Source organism: Pelophylax lessonae, assembly GCF_965119305.1.
Source record: "Pelophylax lessonae genome assembly, chromosome: 2".
Classification (NCBI taxonomy): domain Eukaryota; kingdom Metazoa; phylum Chordata; class Amphibia; order Anura; family Ranidae; genus Pelophylax; species Pelophylax lessonae.
Window position 1 is genome coordinate 387110821 of NC_138769.1, and position 24128 is coordinate 387134948.

The following is a 24128-nucleotide window of genomic DNA, read 5'->3' on the forward strand; positions in this document are numbered from 1 at the left end:
CATGGAATCCCTGCGCTCGGTGGTGGCTGCTCTAGTTCCAGGAAAATTCATGGCCTCCATCGACTTGAAGGATGCGTACCTACACATCCCCATTTTCGAGGGTCACCAAAGGTACCTTCGTTTTGCCATTGCGGAGGATCATTATCAATTCGTGGTGTTACCCTTCGGTCTCGCTTCGGCTCCGCGGGTTTTCACCAAGGTGCTTGCACCGGTTCTGTCCTTACTGAGAGCCGAGGGTATCTCAATCCTGGGGGTATCTGGACGACATTCTGGTTCGGTCTGCGACCAGTCAGGGTCTGGTGAAGGACCTGTCCGTCACGATGCAAACTCTGCAGGAGTTTGGTTGGACGATAAACTTTCCAAAATCGACGCTGTGCCCGTCGGTTCGTCTTCCCTATCTGGGTATGATTCTGGATTCAGTTCAGGCAAGAGTCTTCCTACTGGAAGACAAGCTCAAAACGCTTCAGGACGAAGTCAGATCCCTTCGGGAAATTCCGTGCTCATCCCTTCGGACGGGCATGAGGTGTTTTAGGTTTGATGGTCTCGGCTTTCGAGGCGATTCCATTCGCCCAGTTTCACACGAGGGATCTCCAGGCGGAGATCCTGTCCAGGTGGGACGGGCGACCACAATCTCTGGATCTTCAGATATCGTTGAGTCCTCGCACGAGAAGCAATCTTCTGTGGTGGCTGCAGTCCCCGGCGGTGTCGGGGGGCAAGTCCTTTCGTCCGCTTTCGTGGACGATGATCACCACGGATGCCAGCCTGTCGGGCTGGGGTGGTGTTCTGGGCGTTCTATCCGCCCAGGGAACTTGGTCGGAGGAGGAATCTTCCCTTCCGATCAACATTCTGGAGTTGCGGGCGATAAATCTTTGCCTTCAACGCTGGACGGACAAGCTTCAGGGCTGTCCGGTTCGGGTTCAGACGGACAATGCCACAGCGGTGGCCTACATCAACCACCAAGGGGGCACCAGGAGTGCTCGAGCGGCTCGGGAAGTGGCCGACCTTCTGTCTTGGGCCGAGACGCACGTCCCGGCGATAACGGCAGTTCACATTCCAGGGGTGGACAACTGACAGGCGGATTATCTGAGCCGCCAGACTCTGGACCAGGGGGAATGGTCGCTCCACCCGGAGGTCTTCCAGATGTTGTGCGCGAAGTGGGGTCTTCCGGATGTGGACCTGTTCGTGTCTCGTCTGAACAACAAGGTGGGAAGGTTCGTGGCAAGGACGCGCGATCCTCGGGCAGACGCGTCAGACTCGTTAGTGGCTCAGTGGCATCAGTATCGGCTGGTGTATGCATTCCCACCAATTCAGTTGCTGTCCCGGTTCCTTCGCAGGTTGTCCTCGGAACCAAAAACGGTGATTCTGGTGGCGCCAGACTGGCCTCGCCGGTCTTGGTACGCAGACCTTGTGAATCTGGCGGTCGACGCTCCATGGCGTCTGCCTCTTCGGGAAGATCTTCTGTCTCAAGGACCGATATTCCATCCTGCTTTACAGTCGCTGGCTTTGACGGCCTGGCTGTTGAGACCGAGGTCCTGAAGGATAGGGGTCTCTCTCCGGAGGTCGTTCATACTTTGATCAATGCTAGAAAGGCCTCTTCGGGGAAAATATACTACCGTACTTGGAAGGCCTATTTTGCCTGGTGTGAGTCCAGGGGGGTATTCCCCTTGCTCATACTCGGTTTTCGAGAGTGTTGGCTATTCTTCAAACGGGAGTGGACCAGCGTTTGGCGTTGGCCACGATTAAGGGTCAGATTTCTGCTCTGGCCGTTCTTTTTCAACGCCCTGTGGCGTCAAATTCTCAGGTTGGCACCTTTGTTCAAGAGGTGCGACACCTGGTCCCTCCTAGGAGGGAGCCTTTGCCTCCATGGGACTTGAACCTTGTTCTGTCCGTGTTACAACATGCTCCTTTTGAAAAAATCAGGGAGATCTTGTTGCCTCTGTTGTCCAAGAAGGTCGCTTTTTTGGTGGCGATCACTTCAGCTCGCAGAGTTTCGGAGCTGGCGGCTTTGTCCTGCAGATCTCCGTATCTGGTACTCAACTTGGATAAGGTGGTCTTGCGACCTAATCCTTCTTTTCTTCCGAAAAGGATTTCGGAATTTCACCTCAATGAGGACATTGTCTTGCCTTCGCTTTGCGCGGAGCCTAAGCATCCGAAGGAGGTGGCCTTACATTCTTTGGATGTTGTTAGGGCGATCAGGGTTTACCTGAATTCGACAAAATCCTTCCGCAAGACGGATTCTCTCTTTGTCCTTCCTGAGGGACCTCGGAAGGGCATGGCGGCGTCGGCTTCTACCATCGCCAAATGGATCAGACAGACCATTGAGCAGGCATATGCTTTGAAGGGGAAAGTTCCTCCTATGCCTGTGAAGGCGCACTCTACTAGATCTCTGAGTACGTCTTGGGCCTGTCATCATCGGGCTTCTGTGGCCCAGGTGTGTAAGGCGGCGACTTGGTCGTCCGTTCACACCTTTTCAAAGTTTTACAAAGTGGATGTTCAGGCATCGGCGGATGCTTCCTTTGGTCGCAAGGTTCTTAGTGCGGCAGTACCTTAAGGTCCCTTGTTTTTGGGCCCTTGGCTTTTTGGGATGTTCTTATCCCTAGGTTATTTGTTCTTCCTGGGTTGTTGCTCCTGTTGAGCAAAGTTTTTTTCATGCTGCCCAGCTGGTTTCCTTCCTTTGGTAAGGTTACTTTCTCTGATGTGGAGACTGCGTTGCCTTAGGCGCGGCTGCGTTTCCCACCCCTCATGTTTGCACTGCTTTGGGACGTCCCCATTGTGACGAATATGAAGAGGCGGCGACTGTCGGAGGACGTAAGAGAAAACGGAATTTTTGTAAAATCTTACCTGTAAAATTCCTTTCTCTGAGTCCTCCGACAGTCGCCGCCCCCGCCCCTCTTTTGGGGTTTGTTTATGTACTCTACTGCTATTCTACTGAAACTGAGGTATGGAACAGGAAGCAGGAGGGTATTGACTGAGGGGACCATCCCCTGGGGGTGGGATATGTTAAAAGCTTTAATATTGACATATTCTGTTGCCTAGCTACTCCTACGGAGAAAGGTCAATTACCCCATTGTGACGAATATGAAGAGGCGGCGACTGTCGGAGGACTCAGAGAAAGGAATTTTACAGGTAAGATTTTACAAAAATTCCGTTTTTCCATGTCGTTGCCCACTCCGTTATTTTGTCCAGGTCATTCTGTAGGATATCTGCTTCATGCTGTGAAGTTATTGCCCTGGCCAGTAGAATTTACACTATGTAAATCAAAACCCAAAATGAATAAAATAAAAAAAAAATAATATAAATTCAAATAAATAAAAGTTAATAAAGTATAAACAAATATAAAAAATACTATAAGATAATCACTCCTATATAATAATTTGACCTAACATTACCTTACCTAAAATATGCATATCATGACAAGAATGTGTATTATAGTAGTAAGTGTACCATAAAGTTTGTGAAGCCGCAATAATTGTAAATTAATTTGTATTGTATGACTAAATAAATTACTATCAATTTCAAATGCATATGATGGGATACATAAATAACTTTTTTTTTTAATACATATTTTATTTTTATTTTTTTATATATTTTATTATTTTTAAACGGCTGTTAACAATAAAAAGAGAAGAGAAAAACAAACATCTCACATATTATTGCCAGTACAAATTAGACCCTTAAGCCTTCCTCCCGACTTTCCTCTTCTGCCTCTATCCCCCCCAACTCAACAATCAATTTCCAAATTTAATGTTATTCTCTATCTATTCTTGAACCTTAACAATGTTTTAAATTCTATTATAAGTCCACTATCAAAATTTCAAGATATTCACTGGATTTTTTAAAGTCTTCCCATTTTCCCCATTTTTCCAACAAATGATTTGGTTGTTCCTCTTCCCTACTACCCCATATTATAGATATGGTCTACTCTATTACACCATTCCTTCAGGATAGGGCTCTTCTAACCGTTTTTTCTGGATAATTCCTTTAGCTGAATTCAATAAAATTGGAACCAATGTGAATTTATATTGTTTTAATGGTATCATCTGAGACATCTACTCCTGTATTCTCCATAGTAATTTGTTGAACTTTCGACCAGTAATTCCAGATCTTGGGACAGTCCCACAAAATGTGTAACATCGTCCCCTTATCCCCACAGCCTCTCCAACATCGGTCCGTTTTTTCTGGTTGGTACTTATGTGCTATTACTGGTGTTATGTACCATTTAGATCAGGGGTGGGGAACTTTTTTCTGCCAAGGGCCATTTGGATATTTATAACATCATTTGGGTGTCGTACAAAATGATCAACTTAACCACTTTAAGACCGGAAGGATTTGCCCCCTTAATGACCAGGCCACTTTTTTCAACTTCGCACTGCGTGACTTTAACTGACAATTGTGCGGTCGTGCGACGCTGTACCCAAACAAAATTTGGGTCCTTTTTTTTCACAAATAGAGCTTTCTTTTGGTGGTATTTGATCTAAACACAAAAAAAGAGCGACAATTTTGAAAAAAAAAAATCAATATTTTTCACATTCTGCTACATAACATTCCCAAAAACAAAAATGTAAAAACATTTTAGGCCAGTTTGTTTTCTGCTACATATTTTTGGTAAAAAAAATCACAATAAGCGTATTTTAATTGGTATGCGCAAAAGTTATTGCGTCTACTAACTACGGGAAAGATTTATGTCATTTTTATTGTGTTTTTTTTTTTTTTAACTAGTAATGGCGGCGATCGGCGATTTTTTGCGGGACTGCGATAGATTGACAGATTGAAGCCCTAACTGACATTTTTGACACTTTTGGGGGAACCAGTGACATTACTACAGTAATCCGTGCTAAAAATATGCACTGTTACTGTAATAATGACACTGGCAGGGAAGGGGCTAACATTGTGGGTGATCAAGGGGTTAAATGTGAGCCTAGGGGAGTGATTCTAACTGTTGGGGGGGGGGGTGTGGATTGTGGAATGACCATAGAGATCTGTAATCCCATATAGAAGGATCACAGGGGCTCTACGATCATTCCAGGGAGAAGAACGGTCATCTGTGTTTACAACAAGCGGGGAAGGATCGCGGGTGTCAGACGGTTATCGGAGCCGCCTGCCCGCTGCATTGGCTCGCCCCCTAGCCTCCTGCTCGTGACTGCCGTACATGTACAGTGATTTGCGCAGCAGCGGCTGCCTGCCGCAGTACAGCTGCGGCAAGCGGTCATAAAGAGGTTAAAAATTTGCCTGCTATATTTGGTCAAAACATTTAATTTACTCACCCCTAATATGATGGCTGGAACTGCTTCTCTTTGGTGAGGTGTGTGATGTTAGCTGGTATTGATGATGTTGCTACTCTCACCTGGTTTTTCAGGTTTGCGTTGGTCAGTCTGGAGCGCAGTCGACTCTTTGAGGTGGTAAGTTTTGAAATTAACTGCTGGTGGGTACTGGTGGCGGGTACTGAAGGCTGGTACTGGTGGCGGTACTGCAGGCTGGTACTGCTGGCTCGTACTGTTGGTGGGTACAGCTGGCTGGTACTGCTGGTGGTTACTGCTGGTGGGAAATGCTGGCTGGTACTGTGCTGTGATTACTGCTGGCTGGTACTGCTGTGGGTACTGCTGGATCAGGCTGGTACTGCTGGCTCAGTCTGGTACTGCTGGCTAGTACTGCTGTGGGTACTGCTGGATGGTTCTGTGCTGTAGGTACTGCTGGTTGGTACTGCTGTGGGTACTGCTGGCTCAGGCTGGTACTACTGGCTAGTACTGCTGTGGGTACTGCTGATTGGTACTGCTGGCTCAGGCTGATACTGCTGTGGGTTCTGCTGGCTGGTACTGCTGTGGGTACTGCTGGCTCAGACTGGTACTGCTGGCTAGTACTGTGCTGTAGGTACTGCTGGCTGGTACTGCTGTGGGTACAGCTGGCTGGTACTGCTGGGGGACTGCTGGCTTGTACTGCTCACTGGTACTGTTGTGGGTTTTGCTGGCTGGTTCTCAGGTGGGTACTGCTTGCTCAGGCTGGTACTGTGCTGTAGGTACTGCTGGCTGGTACTGCTGTGGGTACAGTTGGCTGGTACTGCTGGGGGGACTACTGGCTGGTACTGCTAGTTCAGGTTGGTACTGCTGTGGGTACTGCTGGCTCAGGGTGGTACTGCTGGCTGGTACTGCCACTGTGGGTACTGTTGGCTGGTACTGCCACTGTGGGTACTGCTGGCTCAGTCTGGTACTGTGCTGGGGGTACTGCTGGCTCTGGCTGGTACTTCTGGGGCTACTGCTGGCTCTGGCTGGTACTGCTGGGGCTACTGTTGTCTCTGGCTGGTACTGCTGTGGGTACTGCTGGTGGGAAATGGCTAGAAGGGGCGCCGCGCTGGAGGAAGAGGTGATGCTTCCTGTATTGGTCACATGCGGAGTGCATTTGATATCACTTCACCTGTGACTCACTCAGACTGTCAGAACGGAGCCGGAACTATACAGGAAACATCGGCTCCGTTCTGACAGCTAAGCTGAGAGACACACTCAGCGGCACGGGGGGCCGGACCAGATGATGGGCCGTAGGTTCCCCACCCCTGATCTAGATAGACATTTATAATTCAGTTCAATGGAGGGGGGAGATTCCACAGCATAGGAGGCGTGGGAAGATGGACTCACTGCTGGCCGGCCGGTCGCCACCTTGCTACCACTTTGCCCAGCCTTTCCACGAGTGGAGGAGACGCCGGTGCACTGTCACTGTGTGAACGGCCGGCCAGCGGTGATTCCATCTTCCCACGCCTCCTATGCTGTGGATTCTCTCCCCACCCCCCCCCCCCCCATGAGGATTTATTTTGGGTGACTTCCGTCTTGCCCATCCCTCCCACCATCTGACATCATTGTGATATCCTCTCCCCGCAGCATTGGCTCTTACCTCGGGTACTTCAGCACAGCTAATTTATTTGATGATCTGTGTGTGTTTCCTTGCCAACCAATGACCGGAGTTTTTGCCAAGAACCTCAATAAACTGAGATATTTAATCTTTTATTTCTCTGCCTAGTTGTCCTTGCCTTGGGGAACGCTAATTTTCCCTTTTTTTTGTCGATTGTTCTCCATTCATTTAGTTTCGTATTATTTTAATCTAAATTTAAATCTTGGTATGTCCTCATTTTACCATTATGTACAATGTCTTTTAACTGTGTGTTCCCTATCCAATTATTGAAGTGATTCTCATTTCCCGGTGCAAAATAATGTGTGCCATTTAGTGGGATCAAAGGGGAGTTATTTTCCCATTCAAACTGTTTTGTGACCCTTGTTCTAAAATTTTCTCGGACCCGTGAAAAAATCAGACCTCGTCACTTCCGGTGGCCCTACGTCATGAAACAGCTGATGGGAGTCTCAAGTGTGCATGCGCACAAGACATTATCTTGGTTTGGTAAAATTATAACACATAGCGGGCAGTTGCCTGAGAGGAGGCGGGGCTGAGGTGGGACGGAAGACACCGCCGCGTCATCTGCAGAGCTGAATAGAGGAGGCGGGACGGAGGTGCGGCCGTGTAATAAATGCAGGACTTTAGCGACTCCTTCTGTTTTATTATCTTTAGTAATTATCGTATTATTTATCCTTATGATTTCATAACATTTAGTATTTCTTATTTTGTATTATAGAAATACTAAATGTAATGAAATCCTAAGGATAAATAATACGATAATTACTAAAGATAATAAAACAGAAGGAGTCGCTTAAGCCCTGCATTTATTACGCGGCCGCACCTCCGTCCCGCCTCCTCTATTCAGCTCTGCAGATGACGCGGCGGTGTCTTCCGTCCCACCTCAGCCCCGCCTTCTCTCAGTCAGCTGTCCGCTCTCTGTTATAATTTTGCCAAACCTCGAAAAATGTCTTCTGCGCATGCGCACGGATGACTCCGCATGCGCACGGACGACTCCCATCAGCTGTTTTGTGATGCTCTGTCCCCGGAAGTGACGAGGTCCGATTTTTTTTTTTCACGGGTCCGTCAAAATTTTACAACAACCCTATCCCAAATCTTCTAAACTGCTTTTGTGATTTCTGACCTTTCTTGCTGTGTTTCTCTGTATTTTGGTGGTATCCGTAATAAGTTTTATCTAATTGAGTGTTTTGTTTATTTTCGATTTCTATCCACCTTTTCCCTAAGTTTCCCTTTGTCCATTCTATCATTCTATCATGAAATTATTACCGCTCTGTAATACCTTTCCATACCCGGTGCTGACAATCCTCCTTGTGACTTGTAGTGAGAACCGCATACTGCACCCTAGGCTTCTTCCCTTGCCATATATATTTCAGTTCCATTGTTTTTATAATCCTAAAGAATACAGGAGGGATCTCAACTGGTAACATTTGAAATGTATTCAAAATCTTGGGCAGTAAAAGCATCTTAATCATGTTTACCCTTCCAATCCATGATATATACTAGTTAGAGCCTTTAATGTCTATTTTTTATCTCGTTCAATATGTGTAGATAATTAGCTTGGTATACATTTTTTTTATTAAGGGAGTTATATATACCCCTAAGTACTTTCATTTTGATTTTACCCAAGTGAACGGAAAAAAACATTTTTTCTTTCTTCAACCCTATATTCAAAATTTCTGATTTTATTGGGTTAATCTTAAAGTTCGAAAGTTCCCCATATTCTTTAAGTACTTTTAGGATATTTGGGAGAGTAATTCTGGAATAATGATATAAAATAAAATATCGTCTGCATATTCTGTGATCTTATGTTCGTTTTGCCCCACCTTTACTCCCCCTATATCCCTATTTTGTCTTATCTTTGCTAGTAATGGTTCTAATGTTAATATGAACAACGGGGCAAGAGAGGGCATCCCTGCCTCGTCCCGTTGTTCATTTAGAATTTTAGTGATATTTCCCCATTTACCTTAACCGATGGGGTTTTTATATAAAGCATTTATCCATTGTACCATCCTTGGTCCTACAACAAGCTCTTTTATTGTCTTAATCACGAAGTCCCAGTCCACCTAGTCAAATGCTTTCTCAGCATCTATTGACAGCAGGAGGATCTGGACCTCGGAGATTCTAGTTTTATTCAATAGCGTAAGGGTTCTAATTGCATTGTCCCTTCCCTCTCTCCCGGTACAAAACCTGTACGATCTGCATGAATCCACTCTTCCAATATGTTTTTTAATCTAGTTGCCAGTACTTTTGCATATAATTTCTTATCCACATTTAATAGGGCAATTGGTCTATAACTAGAACAGTGAGCCGCATCTTTCCCTTCCTTCAGTATTAAAGTTATGTACGTATGCTTGTAAAGATTCTTCCCTCATGCCTCCTGTCACCCCAGTCCCATTGATATAGGTACACATCTTTGGAATTATTTGTATCCCCAAATCTTTTATAATAGCGTGCCATAAATCCATCCGGTCCTGGGCTTTTCCCATTCGGCGTATCTTTTAGTGCCTGCCGAATTTCAGCCTCCGTAAATTGATGCTTCAAGTACTTCCAGTTTATCCCCTGTAACTTTAGGTAATCTCGCGTCTTTAGGATATTTTTGTATTTTTTGTGTTCTTATTTGCTCTAACCTTTGTGATTTTGTCTGGCGTACATTATATAGGGAACTATAAAAAATTTGAAAGGCTCTTGCTATTTCTGTTGTTGGGTATTGCATTTCTCCCTTACTATTTTTCATTCTTTCTATGTAATTAAATAATTTTTTCTTATTTAATATTCTTGCTAGATGTTTTCCTGATTTATTTCCATATTTGTACCTATATCTGGAAACTCTATTAAAACAACATCTAACTTCTTGCTCCAATAGATCAATTTTTCTCTTTTTAATAATACATTTTCTTTTATCTCCCTGGCCATATCTTTTTTATGTTTTTGTTCCAGCTCATAAATCTCTGTTGTTAACCTATTTATTTGTCTGGTCCTTTCTTTTTTTCTTCTAGAGGCAATTGTTATTATTATTCCCCTAATGTATGTTTTATGAGCTTCCCATACTGTGGCATTAGAGATATCTGGTGACTCATTTTCTAAGAAATATTGATCTCATTATTTTTTTTATCTTATTACCTATTTCTTAATCTAAAATCAGATCTTCATTTATTCTCCAATTATTTGTATTTTTTGGGAACCTGGCAATTTTATTTCTATTATAGATGGGGCATGATCAGATATAATTATAATCCCTATTCTCGTACTGACTACCAATTCGATTATTCTGTGATCTATCATAATATAATCCAGTCTGGAGTATGTAGAGTGCATAGAGGAATAGAAGGAATAATCTTTTTCCCTTGGATGTTGAATTCTCCAAGCGTCTACCAATTGCTCTTGATACAGTTTCCTCTTTATTTTCCAAAGTTGCCTTCTTCCCGTCATTCGTGCACTCTACGTTCAGTCCAAGTCTGGGTCCATTCAAAAATTAAAATCTCCTGACAATATCAAAAAACCTTTTCTAAAAAGGGACAATTCATACAATATTCTGCTCAAATATCCACTAGGTTTTTTTTTTGCAGTATATGTTTGCCAGAGTAAAATCCACACCCTGCAATTTTCCCTTCAGAAAAATATATTGCCCTTGTGGGTCCGATCTTCTATCTTCAAGAGTGAACCTTACAACTTTTGCAAACCCAATTGCTACTCCTCTTGCTTTTTTAATTGGTGAATCACCATAATACCATACCGGATAATTTCTGGAATATATTTTTACATTTTGATTCCACTGAAATATATGTCTCTTGTAGGAATGCAATACTAGCTGAGTTCCTGTTGAGCTCCCCTAGTATTTTGTGTCTTTTTATCTGGGTATCCAGGCCTCTTCTTTTATATGTCAATAATCTCAGTGGATCCAAAATCCTTCTTTTTTGCTTTTCAGACCACCCCCTATGTTAAGCAGGAGAGAGGCCTGATAGCTTCTTTTACAGCATTTCTGTTTATGTTCCTTGTTACTTGTTATATTCAACTAGAGAAATAACATCATAAATATTGTCTAAACTTTGTTAAACCCAAATTCCCCCTCCCTTCCCTCCTCCCTCTCACCCCCCAGTTCCCCTCCCCAGACTATCACAACCCCTCCCCCCGCCCCTGTTCCACCTCCATGATGTGGAAGTGACCATATCTTGGTCCTAGAGTAGTCAATTCCTTCCAGGGCCATACTTGCCCTACTACCCATTTCCTCAGGGTGATACTCTTATCTGTCCATGCATGAATGTCCCCTCTCCTTGCCGGGAGAGATGATCTAGAGCCCACCAGGTTGCCATCTCACGTTTATGTATACTCTTTTCAGACAGGCAGGGAATCCCCCATAATAGTTGAGTGTATATGGGTGCGCTTAACTGATAAAAAAAGGTGGCTGCACTCGAACCCTAAGAACAGTAGAGTAAAAGGATATAGAAAAAATGTATAAAGTACGCTCTACCTGTGCTGGTGTGTCCTCTTGGGTCTAAAAAACCCACATCACATGAATGTGTACAAACAATGCATCACAAACGATACATGACAACATATAAATATAATTGCAAAATATCAAAAATAAATAAAAAATCAATGGTGAATCAAGTGTTCCCTTCACATAAGGTGCTATGTGCAATGCTCGATGCACCATGAACTGGAATTATCCACACAAGTGTCCAAAGAGAAAGAGTCTCTCAAACAAATTGATGTCGGGGGTGATCCCCTCTCATAAAGGTGCTACAGGTGAATACCAGTGAGAAAAACATCCACAGAATCCACCTAAAACGTGTATGGGGCTGGAAATGTACTGTAGATTGCTCCTTACCAGATTGAATATGATATACTGCAACCAGAATGATTAGCGAGCCTGTGATATTCCCAGTGCAAATTCCCCTTCTCTCCGTGTGACACCTTGTGCTGTGCAAAATTATAGCGACTCACTTCTTACCAACTGAATGTTATAGTAGGCTCAGAGGTACACATTCCATCTGTGTTTCTCCTAGATTATTATTCCTTTGAGTATAACCACAGATCCTGCACCATTAGATCGCGTCAATCCCTTGACTCCAGCATCCACTCCTGGAAGATAGATCCTCCCAATAGGGGTGTTCCGGAATTGAACGAAAAACTAATAGTGCATTATCTTCAGTAAAATGAAATTTTTATTAAAGACTTGCACTTACATAATTAGACGAAAAAACGGATGTGTATAACGATCTTACAGCCGGCGCGGCCACCTGCAGTGGGGACCACGCTGTATGATGTGATGGCGTGGCTCTCCTGTCCTACGTGTTTCCTCTCACTAGGCTTCACATCATACAGCGCGGTCTGCATTGTTATACGCATCCGTTTTTTCGTCTAACTATGTAAGTGCAAGTCTTTATTAAAAAATTAGTTTTACTGAAGATAATGCACTATTAGTTTTTCTTTCAATTCCGGAACACCCCTGTTGGGAGGATCTATCCTCCAGGAGTGGATGCTGGAGTCAAGGGATAGATGGGATCTAATAATGCAGGATCTGTGGTTATACTCAAAGGAATAATATTCTAGGAGAAACACAGATGGAATGTGTACCTCTGAGCCTACTATAACATTGTTGCCAAAAATTTTGATTTTGGTTTCATCTGACCAGAGCACCTTCTTCCACATGTTTGGTGTGTCTCCCAGGTGGCTTGTGGCAAACTTTAAACAACACTTTTTATGGATATCTTTAAGAAATGGCTTTCTTCTTGCCACTCTTCCATAAAGGCCAGATTTGTGCAGTATACTACTGATTGTTGTCCTATGTCCTCAGCTGTAGATCTCAGCAGTTCATCCAGAGTGATCATGGGCCTCTTGGCTGCATCTCTGATCAGTCTTCTCCTTGTATGAGCTGAAAGTTTAGAGGGACGGCCAGGTCTTTGTAGATTTGCAGTGGTCTGATACTCCTTCCATTTCAATATTATCGCTTGCACAGTGCTCCTTGGGATGTTTAAAGCTTGGGAAATCTTTTTGTATCCAAATCCGGCTTTAAACTTCTCCACAACAGTATCTCAGACCTGCCTGGTGTGTTCTTTGCTCTTCATGATGCTCTCTGCGCTTTAAATGGACCTCTGAGACGATCACAGTGCAGGTGCATTTATACGGAGACTTGATTACACACAGGTGGATTCTATTTATCATCATTAGTCATTTAGGTCAACATTGGATCATTCAGAGATCCTCACTGAACTTCTGGAGAGAGTTTGCTGCACTGAGTTTGCTAGATATTGTACAGTGCTGATCATTGAAGTTCTCATACAGAGCAGCCCGATTTTTTTTTTCCTCTGTCTTCTTCCTTATCATTGCCACTATTGTATTTTAAGATGTCTTTGCTATTTCACATACTATATACAATTCCCTATCTTTTGCCTATCTTTTTGAACAGTATTAAACCCAAAAGTAAACATTTATTATTTTGCAGCTTACCATTTCTTAGATGTGATGGTTGCATTTGTTTTATTTTTTTAGACTTTTTTTCTTCTATTTTCATCTGGTGATCTGGTCTATTGTTTTTAAAAAGAACATGTTCTCCAGCAGAATGTATCAGTTACAAAGATGAGACAAACCATTTAGCACTAGCAGGGGTGCTTGCAATGATCAGCTTTTATCTATTTATGTAAAACCTTTATCCCAAAAGGAAAAAAATATTTTCTGTAACTGCTTATAAAGTATTAGCTCAAGTTTGGCTTCAGTTTGTTAGTGTATCTAAATATTCCAGTCCAAATAATACTCCCCCCCCCCCCCCCCAGATTGACAATGCTGCTGTCCAAAGGTCTCCCCTGTACTCCTTCATCCAGAGTGGGGTCACTCTAAAACAGAAGTTGTGTTACTCGCCAGATCACCATGTGAAAAGAGAGAGAAAAAAGCCTAACAAGAAAACGCAGTCACCACATCTAATGATTGGTAAGCTGCAATATATAATATTTATGATTTTTGGTTTAATACCACCCTAAATGTATTATGCTGCCTGGTCCTTGTTGTCCTCATGTGTGTACTGCCATCAGTTCTTTGCAGCACTTCCCTCTCTCTCCTGAGTTGTGCTATAAAGCCGGCTTCCCTTGCTCTTCAGTCTGGCTTGACAAAGGGGGTGAAGCTCTGAAAACATGTTGCCTTCCATTCCCGTTTGATGCCTCTGAGAGTGGTGCTGTGTCTAGTGCTGGGAAAGCGGCCGTGCACGTCGCCGGCTGTCATTCTCCTTGGCAGGTTCAGCACCTGGCCCTGTTGGCATCCACATCTCTCTGCACAGTGGGCTGCACATAGTGTTTTTAACATGTAAGTGGTACATTGTTTAATATAATTGCTACACTTTTGCTTATCCTTGCACCCATGCTACTTTGTTTTCCTTACATATGGCTGCCTGGATCATACCCTGATCTTAATAAGGAACTGTGGGATCGCTTTCCTGTGATATCTATTGCTGCATCACAGACTGTCTTTAGTCTATGCCTGGACTTCTATGCCATCACATGCTTTAGAGCAGTATTTCAAAGTGCTGGTCGGACCAAGTATGTGCTTATTAGTACATATGATATATCTATATATCTATATATCTATATATCTATCTATATATATATATATATATATATATATATATATATTTTTTTTTTTTGGAATATAGGTTAGAAAATAAAAAAACACCTGTGAATAGTTGTATTGGACATTTCATTTATGTATATTTTTACAGATAATTGTTTTTTTTTTCTAGGGATCTCAGTGATGTTGACTGTGATGGAGCGCTGACTCTTTCAGAATTTTGTGCAGCTTTTCACCTTATCGTTGCTAGGAAGAATGGCTTTGATTTGCCAGATATACTACCTAAGAACTTGTTGTCTGAAATTATTCAGTCAGGTAAGAATATATCAAAATGGGTGAAATACAAGCATCTGAAATATTCTCATATATGTGAATCCTCAGTAACGCAATAATATCACCAAATCAAATTAGTGATCTAAATATACAAAAATTTATAATGTAAAAAATATTCCAAAAAATGAAGACGTCCCATAACTGTCCTCTTTTTAAAAAGGTTCATTTTAATGTGTGTAATGATATATAAAAAATAAAAGTGGGGATTTTGTTCCAGTCCCAAGCACTGTGATTGCATGGGATGCTGTTATTCTTCATCCATGGCTGGTTAACCCCTACAGGTGTAGGTCACCAAACAATATGTGTTTGCCTGGGAAAGCGTTTGTATTACCCCTATTTATAAGACCATGGCTCCAGATAATCATAATCTTCCACAATGTTTCTTTATGTATCTATATTTAAATATTTATTTTCTTCTTACAGTGTAAGTGCTATAAAAGCCAAGAATTGCTCAAAACAAATGCCCTTAATGTTTAGTATTCTTCAAAAATCATATAGCTCCGTACTAAACTAGCTAGTTTACACTGGCTCTGGCTTGTAAATCCTGGTCTCTAGAGAAGTGTTTACAGTAAGCATTGATAATTCCAATCAGTTAGAAAAAAAAAAAAAAGTAGCTTTGGTGGCCATACAGAGTCATTTCCTTCTACTAAATTCATCAATCTTCCAAAGTGAAAAATGTTAAGCATTTTTCACCACAGAAGACTGAGGGCAACTTGTGAGCATCACTACTGTACATAGCGGGGTTGCAGGAGCCATTGGTCCGTCTTTAAGCAAGTTTTGGGCTGTCCTTGTAAAGCAATTCTCAAAACCAGACTTGAACCTCATCACACATTTAATGTGTGTGCTGGATGTTGTTTTCACCAGTGAGTTTTTATTAAAGATTATCAAAGTACAGACAATAGTATGAAAAAATATACATATACCAGCAATGCACAATTCATTGCCAGAACTGTAACAACCAATGTTAGGACTATGTTCAAGGACAGAGAGAGCATGTGGGTATATTGAGCCAATAGGCTAATGATACAGAAGTGGCCTACAGGTATCTTGAAAGAAATGGCTGGCAAGATGATGGCCATAGTTGTAATATTTCAAAGAATAAGTAAAGGGAAACTACAAGATAGTTGAGACCAAGGCCAGGAACAAGGGGGGGGGCGGGGACATCAAGTAAACTCCCTAGGGCTCTGCTCCTATAGGATAGAATAATTTTCTATTGACATCAAGGGGTGAAATGTTTTCAACAAGCTACCAGTTTTTAGTTAAAGCTTTGCCAATTTATTCTTGTCCATGTCCATCACAACTTCACATCTGCTGAAAGCCATCTAACAGCAGGAACCCTGTGTGGCCTATAACCTGATACTATACCTTAATAAGTGATAGCCTCTGTTAGCTCATCAGTTCCAAATCAAATTAAGCTGTTTTGCTTGTAGATTGCAGAACAACATAATCAAAAGATTGCTTGGAACTTTCACAACTTGCAGGCAACAGGCTCAATATCTCTGGCAGGGTGGCTCCCATGCAGCAAGGCTTCCCTGAATAGGCACCTGACAAATGCTCAAACCATAAAAATACAGAAACTAATGCCAGTCCAAAACCAGATGAGAGAGTCCAAGATCATTTTAGTTATTGGTAAATAACTCATGGAAAAACAACCAAAACATTTTGAGGGCAACACGACTCCACCTTCATCAGAGCTACACGAGTAAACCTAAAACGGTCATAGTGATAAAAAAATAAATATGCATGCATATGACATATACCACAAATTCTAAAACTTCACATAGTGGTTGATTTACTAAGAATAAGATGAAGCAATATATGTTAGACTACTAATTGCACCTAATTAAAATAATTAAAACGTCGATGTGGTAAAAGGAGAAGCAAGCACCATCAAATAATTGAAGGCCTATTAGTTAATAAGTTGGCATAGTAACTTTCCCATAATAGAACATGCTAAACATGGTCCCTAGCAGGATTTAGCCAAGATCCTGTTTATGTGTAAAAGGAAACAATTGGCAAGTGTGATTTCTTGTTTGGCTTCTTTTGATTCTAAGGGCTCTTTCGCACACGGAGTCCGCCAGGCGGACTCTGTTTTTCTCAGCGGGGGATCGATCCACTGATCCCCCACTGAGCAGGTGAATGACAGCTGTGTCTCCACGCTGTGTGCAGAGACACAGCTGTCAGGTCCCCATTCATCTCTATGGGGGAATCAGATGGGAACGGACCGTCTGTCCATTCTCATCCGATCCGAACTGCCAGACGGATGGAAAATAGGGTTTCCATCCGTCCGGTTTGACGGATCAAATTGAATCGGATCGGATGTCAGCGGACATGTCTCCGCTGACATCCGATGCCCCATAGGGATGCATGGGGCCTCCATTCAGATCACCAAAAAATCTGACAGGCGGATCTGAACGGACTCCATGTGTGAAAGGGGCCTAATGATATTCATTTTCTTTCCTGTTTTGTAGTGTTTTTTTTTTTACATGTTCTGCAAACGTACTCATTTTTTAAAGAATGTTACATAGTAATTCAAATTTTATTAGAATATCTACTTAGAAATATATATCTTAATTCTTGAATCACGTTACTACTATATATTCTAGTTAAAACTATGGGCAGCCCAGTGGCTTATTGGTTAACACTTCTGCTTAGCAGCACTAGGTTCATTGGTTCAAATCCCAAACAAGTATGCACATGGTGCAAAAAGCTGTGGCTGGTGAAGGAGGGCTATAGGAGCAGCAGCTTGGTTGAGTGCCTCCTCTGCCACTTCACAGAAGGCTCTGACAAACAAATCCAGCCCCAGCAGTAGTGCCTCCTCCACTTCAGCCATGATTGCAAAGAGTGAGGCAGAAGTGGTCATAGGTGCAAATAAATACATGCGTGTTCATTTAGATACGCATTTGCACCACTTGAGATATGAATTGTAGGCATATGGCAATTAATAATTCTCTGTGTTTGGAGCTCGCCTGAATTCCCAGCAGTTACTTCTTGTCTTACATGTTCCTGTTCAGCATTTTGGTAAGGCAAGTTTATAATTTTATTACCTAACCGATGTCTCTCAACTTTTCTCTCTTTTGTGTATGCATTTTAGTTTGTCCATTTTCAGCTGCCTGACACTGCTTTATCCCAAGCAAATGACCTTTATGTACCTTTATGTAAATGTCACTTAATGTAAATGTACCTTAATGCAAATGTACCTTTATCCCAAGCAAATGACCTATGTGCTTATGCCTCAGCATATGATTAGTGTAGGGGGATTAGGGACACTGACTGGGGACAGTATGTTAAAAATGGGAAAAAAACAAAAATGTGTACAAAAAAAACTTTTTTTTTTAATTGAAATATATTTTTATTTATGTAACATACCTTCATCACTATAGTAACACTGTACTACTTTAGGGGTTGGAGTCCATTTTTTATGTTGTTAACATTTGGATTGCTGATGCAATGAAAATCTTTGTACCAGCAATACTTTATTTAATGCCTTGCATGTGTGCAGAATCAGATGTTTATTTTGTAGACTATTGTAGCTTTATCTGTTTGTATGGGTGCTAACAACACGTCCCACTTGAGAAAAAAAAAGTTTATTGATCCAACAAATACATAAATAGGTCAATATTCTACATTTATTTTGGCAGCAGCAACACAATTGGGTACATTCACTTGTGTAAAAAGAATCAATATATATCAATATTTATGATGCTACATTTTGCACAGCACTTTACAATAGGGTTAGAAAGGCCCTGTTCATAAGAGCTTACAGTCTAAAAGGGATCACAACTTAACTTTTACAGTTTACAGCGGGGAACAAAAAGCTATTAACCAGGAAACAAATTTTAACCACTTAACGACCAGCCACGTAGATCTACGTCGGCTGATTTGAGTGGTTATACCGGGATGATGCCTCTAGCTAGAGGCATCATCCCGGTACCGTTGTTTGAAGCTGACGGTCGGCTTTCCGTCGGTAACGATCGATGCGGCTCGGGAGCCGCTCGATCGTTACCCGGGGGGGGGCGGGAGGGGACGTCCCCTCTCCCGCCGCCTTCCGCGGCTTTGCTCGGGGCTCCCGTCCCACCGGGAGCCCCGAGCACCCAGCTGGCGCGTCCGCCGGCTGGATGGAGTCCCGATGAATGCCGGAAACGGCATCGATCGGGTCTCCGATGACGTAACCCGGAGGCGGCGTCCTTGACGTCACATCCGGGTTACTGTGCTGCAAAAGGCGGCAGATTTGAAAAACGGCTGTATGCAAAAATGCCGTTTTCGGCGTTTTGCATACAGGGAAGTGTAGTGGAGGGGTCTAGGGTCTTTTAGACCCTCGATCCCTCCATAAAGTGTACCTGGTGTCACAAGGGATGTTTACATTGCTTGTGACAGCAATAAAAGTGATCAGATTTTTTTTTTTAAAAAAAACTGTAATAAAGTTTAAAAAAAAGAAAAAATAAATAGGAAAAAAAAAAAAAAAAAAATTTAGCCGCCCCCGTCACCGTTAGCTCGCGCACAAAAAAAACGTATACGCAAGTCGAGCCGCAAATGAAATCGCTGTTCAAACCACACATGTGAGGTATCGCCGCGATCGCCAGAGCGTGGGCAATAATTTAAAAAAAAGAGCTACAGTCTAACTCTAAACTGGTAACCGTTAAATAAATTTAAAGCGTCGCAGATTGAGATCTCTATTGACCGTAGTTTGTCGCCATCCCACGGGGGGGCGCAATTTTAAACCGTAACATGTTTGGTATCTATTTACTCGGCGTGACATCATCTTTCACAATATACAAAAAAAAATGGGCTAACTTTACTGTTTAGTATTTTTTAAATGCAGTGAAATGTGATTTTTCAAATTTTTTCCAAAAAAATGGCGTTTTAAAGACCGCTGCGCAAATACCACGTGACAAAAATTTTTGCAATGACCGACATTTTATTCTCCAGAGTCTTTGCTGAAAAAATAAAACCTTCTGTGTGCAGCAGCAACCCTCCAGCACCCCCTAATACCTATCTAAGCCCCATCTTCCTCCAACGATATCCACAAGTTTCCCGGCCATCTGGGACTTTCCTCCTGATTGGCTGAGACACAGCAATGGTGCCATTGGCTGCTGCTGCTGTCAAAGTCAGCCAATCAGGAGAGAGAGGGGCAGGGCACAAAGGGGGCTCCGTGTCTGAATGGACACAAGGAGCTGTGACTCAGCTCGTGTGCCCCCTTAGCAAGCTGATGCTGTGGAGGCACTCAACAGGAGGGAGGGGCCAGGAGAGCCGAAGAGGGACCACAGAAGAGGCAAGTATAACATGTTCATTATTGTAAGAGAAAAAAAGACCATGCCTTTACAATCACTTTAGGCAAAATTTATCAGGAGTTGTAAGAGTAGAACAATTGACATTTGTTATGAACAATAACAAGACTAGGGTCAGCAGATGCTCACAAACCATCAAGCCATGTTCAGACATGAAAAATACACACACAATTGAAGTCATGTCCACAAGAACCCATTTTTGAGAAACAAATGCACAACAATTACAGAAAACACACAAAACAAACATCAAAACAGCCTTAGGCCCCTTTCACCTGGGCGTTCCATATGTCCGTATATCACCCCATCCATTTGCGGGTGATATACGGACATAATGCATGTCAATGGGATTGCGGATGTCAGCGGATGACCATCCGCTGACATCTGATTTGCGTCCTTTCAGTTCTTTTCCGTTTTTTGGAACGGAACAGAACCCTATTTTTTCTTCTGTTTAAAAAATGGAAAGGACGCAAAATTGGATGTCAGCGGTCCGCTGACATCCGCGATCCCATAGACATGCATTATGTCCGAATATCATCCGCAAACGGATGGGATGATATGCGGACATACGGACCGGATGACACAAATGTCATCCGTGTCCGTGAAAAAAAAAGTGCCAGAGCGGATCGCAATACGGTCCGCTCCGTGTGAAAGAGGCCTAATGTGGTGTTGTTCATTATGCACAATATTATCCCCCCCCCCCCCCCAAAAAAAGGAAAATAATTGCAAGGACTGACCGCAAATAATCTTGCCTCTTTTCAGGCAAAGCAAACCCCACTACCGCAGTCCTCTATATAACATAGGTTGTAGTGTGAGCATGCCTGAACATGCCCAATAAAGCACGCGCCCACCAGTGTCCTTCAATCTGCCTCTTCATGTATGCCTGTAGTGTGTGCACCTGATTAGCAGGCACAAACAACTGTGTTAACTCTTGGCTATGTGCATCAATTCACACACTACATGCCAAAGATCTAAATCCATTAGCATGTACAGAAAGAAAACAAGAGTTAAAATATATGTACCTGTACAGTGCACAATAGAAAATGTCAAATGTACAAGTCCCTGGGCATCCTCAATGCTAAAAAAAAATATATATATATATAAATATATATATATATACTGTATATATATATATATATATATATATATATATATATATATATATATATATATATATATATATATATATGTTGTAAGTCCTTGGATGTGTGGAGGGTACAAAGTAGGAAAACTCATTCGTCATCAGCATTCAAAACACATGTCCAGAATCTCCCATCTATTTGAATGGCTCTAGTTCACCCCAGTGCAGCATGTTCTTGTGCAGCCCGACCAAATTAGAACGTGATGAATGTGTTCTTTTTTGTAATGTCCGCTCTTTTGCTTACATAATGCGAAACCCTTCTAAAATGTACCAGATTGCAAAAAACACATATTATTATTAGTTCAGGTACTTATACAGCACTGTCAATTTATACATTGCTTCGCATATATTTTGTACATTCGTATCAGGTTCGATCTAAAGTTCCTAACTCACATTCATACACCTATTAGGGCTGCTAGGCGAAAGTGCTAACCACTTGTGATGTGAAGCAGCCCTAGGTCCCTGGGCATGCTCAGTGTGGTAAGCAGTATATCTGAAATGGAATATAATGTGCTGCTGTGTTACTAAATGTAATGTGTGTTGGCTTTATATATCCCAATGTAAAGGAGAAAAAAAAAAAATCAGAGGGTGACACACAAGAAAAAACATAAAGCAGGGATTCACTGTTCTCACCTCTGCTCCACCATGTACAGTGGGTACGGAAAGTATTCAGACCCCCTTAAATTTTTCACTCTTTGTTATATTGCAGCCATTTGCTAAAATCATTCATTCATTCTTCTTCATTCTTCTTCCTCATGAATGTACACAGTACAATACAGTCCCAACAGTGAAGCATGGTGGTGGCAGCATCATGCTGTGGGGGTGTTTTTCAGCTGCAGGGACAGGACGACTGGTTGCAATCGAGGGAAAGATGAATGCGGCCAAGTACAGGGATATCCTGGACAAAAACCTTCTCCAGAGTGCTCTGGACCTCAGACTGGGCCGAAGGTTTACCTTCCAACAAGACAATGACCCTAAGCACACAGCTAAAATAACGAAGGAGTGGCTTCACAACAACTCTGTGACTGTTCTTGAATGGCCCAGCCAGAGCCCTGACTTAAACTCAATTGAGCATCTCTGGAGAGACCTAAAAATGGCTGTCCACCAACGTTTACCATCCAACCTGACAGAACTGGAGAGGATCTGCAAGGAGGAATGGCAGAGGATCCCCAAATCCAGGTGTGAAAGACTTGTTGCATCTTTCCCAAAAAGACTCCTGGCTGTATTAGATCAAAAGGGGGCTTCTACTAAATACTGAGCAAAGAGTCTGAATACTTAGGACCATGTGATATTTCAGTTTTTCTTTTTTAATAAATCTGCAACAATGTCAACAATTCTGTGTTTTTCTGTCAGTATGGGGTGCTATGTGTACATTCATGAGGAAGAAGAATGAACTTAAATGATTTTAGCAAATGGCTGCAATATAACAAATAGTGAAAAATTTAAGGGGGTCTGAATACTTTCCATACCCACTGTACATTAAAGTGGATGTAAACCCCATTCATGAAATTTGACCTGGGCACATAGAGTAACTCACAAAAGTGAGTACACCCCTCACATTTTTGTAAATATTTTATTCTATTTTTTCATGTAACAACACTGAAGAAATGACAGTTTGCTAAAAATGTAAAGTAGTGAGTGTACAGCTTGTATAAGGGCGTAAATTTGCTGTCCCCTCAACCCTCAAAATAACTCAACACAGCCATTATTGTCTAAACCGCTAGCAACAAAAATGTGAGGGGTGTACTCACTTTTGTTAAATACTGTATATCTGTATTGTTTACTTATCTTTCTCCAAAGCCCTCAGTCCCGTATCTTTCTGCTGCCCCGTTCCTCGGTTATCAGCATGATAACTTCTGACAAGCTCTTCTACTAAGAGATAAAAGCAGCTAAAAAAATTGTATCCGGGTGGGTGCATAGAGATAGCTTAGCAGAAAGCCGGTCTTTTCACAGCACAGCTCTACATGTTTCTTCCTTCCTCAGCCTTTGTGGAGGGGGGTGTGTGGGTCTTTCCTCCAATCAGGAAGAAAAATTCTAATATGATGTTCACTTTCTAAACCGTGTAGAAAGCTGAAGACAGCAGATATACAAATACAAATAATGTAGGGAGATTGGTTTAATCTCTGTGTATCATCAGAGGCTGTTCACTTCACTGGGTATATGTGAGGGTTTACATCTACTTTAAGCCATGCAAATTATCCTTGTACTTATGTGAGTAGATGCACAATATTTATTACACAAAATATGTGGTTTGCACTATGGAATGCTTACTTATCCCTTACATTCCATAATGTACATGAGGGAGTGAAGATGTAAACAGTGAATACCTGCTAATGTACCTTGGAGTCTCTTAGTGCCATTGAACAACCTGTTGCTGTGATATGCAATATGGTTGCACGGTTGTGGATGACTGATTACTGACAACACCTATATTTTGGGTCTTAGCGCTTGGTAAGAGGCTGCAATTGGTTTTGGTGTGGAAATCACAAGGCTGCTTATTGTCGTTCAAGAGTGAAAACATATAACAAGATTTTCAATTCTGCAGGAACCCTTCTACACATAGCTACTTATTTTATTTGGACATTTACATATAGGTGGTGGACTTACATTAGGATTTATGGTTATTGATTTATGAATTGATATTTTTTCTTTATTGGTGTGCCACTGTAAAATAGTGGTGTCATCCTCTAAATTATTATTTTTTTTTTTTTCATTTTATTGTGTATTCATGATGTTGGGACACATATGACATATTTTAGAATAAGATTATGATCCTTTGTGTTGGGATACATATAACCAACACACATCAAATTTAGTAACACAGCACATTTGTGTTTAATTTAATTTTAATTTTGCTTCAGCACTGGTAATATGTGTGGTTCGTGAAGACAGCTGTGGGAGTTGTTAGATGCTGAGCA

At 42.1% G+C, this 24128-nt stretch overlaps 1 protein-coding gene across 2 annotated transcripts in view; it reads left to right on the forward strand.

The window, feature by feature from the left end:
• REPS2 (RALBP1 associated Eps domain containing 2) overlaps positions 1–24128 on the forward strand; it is a 281085-nt gene that overhangs the window by 138618 nt on the left and 118339 nt on the right. For both annotated transcript variants that reach the window (XM_082248503.1, XM_082248502.1), the window contains exon 8: positions 14624–14766. In XM_082248503.1, the coding sequence (XP_082104629.1) occupies positions 14624–14766 (143 nt within the window). The remainder of the gene's footprint in view (positions 1–14623; positions 14767–24128) is intronic.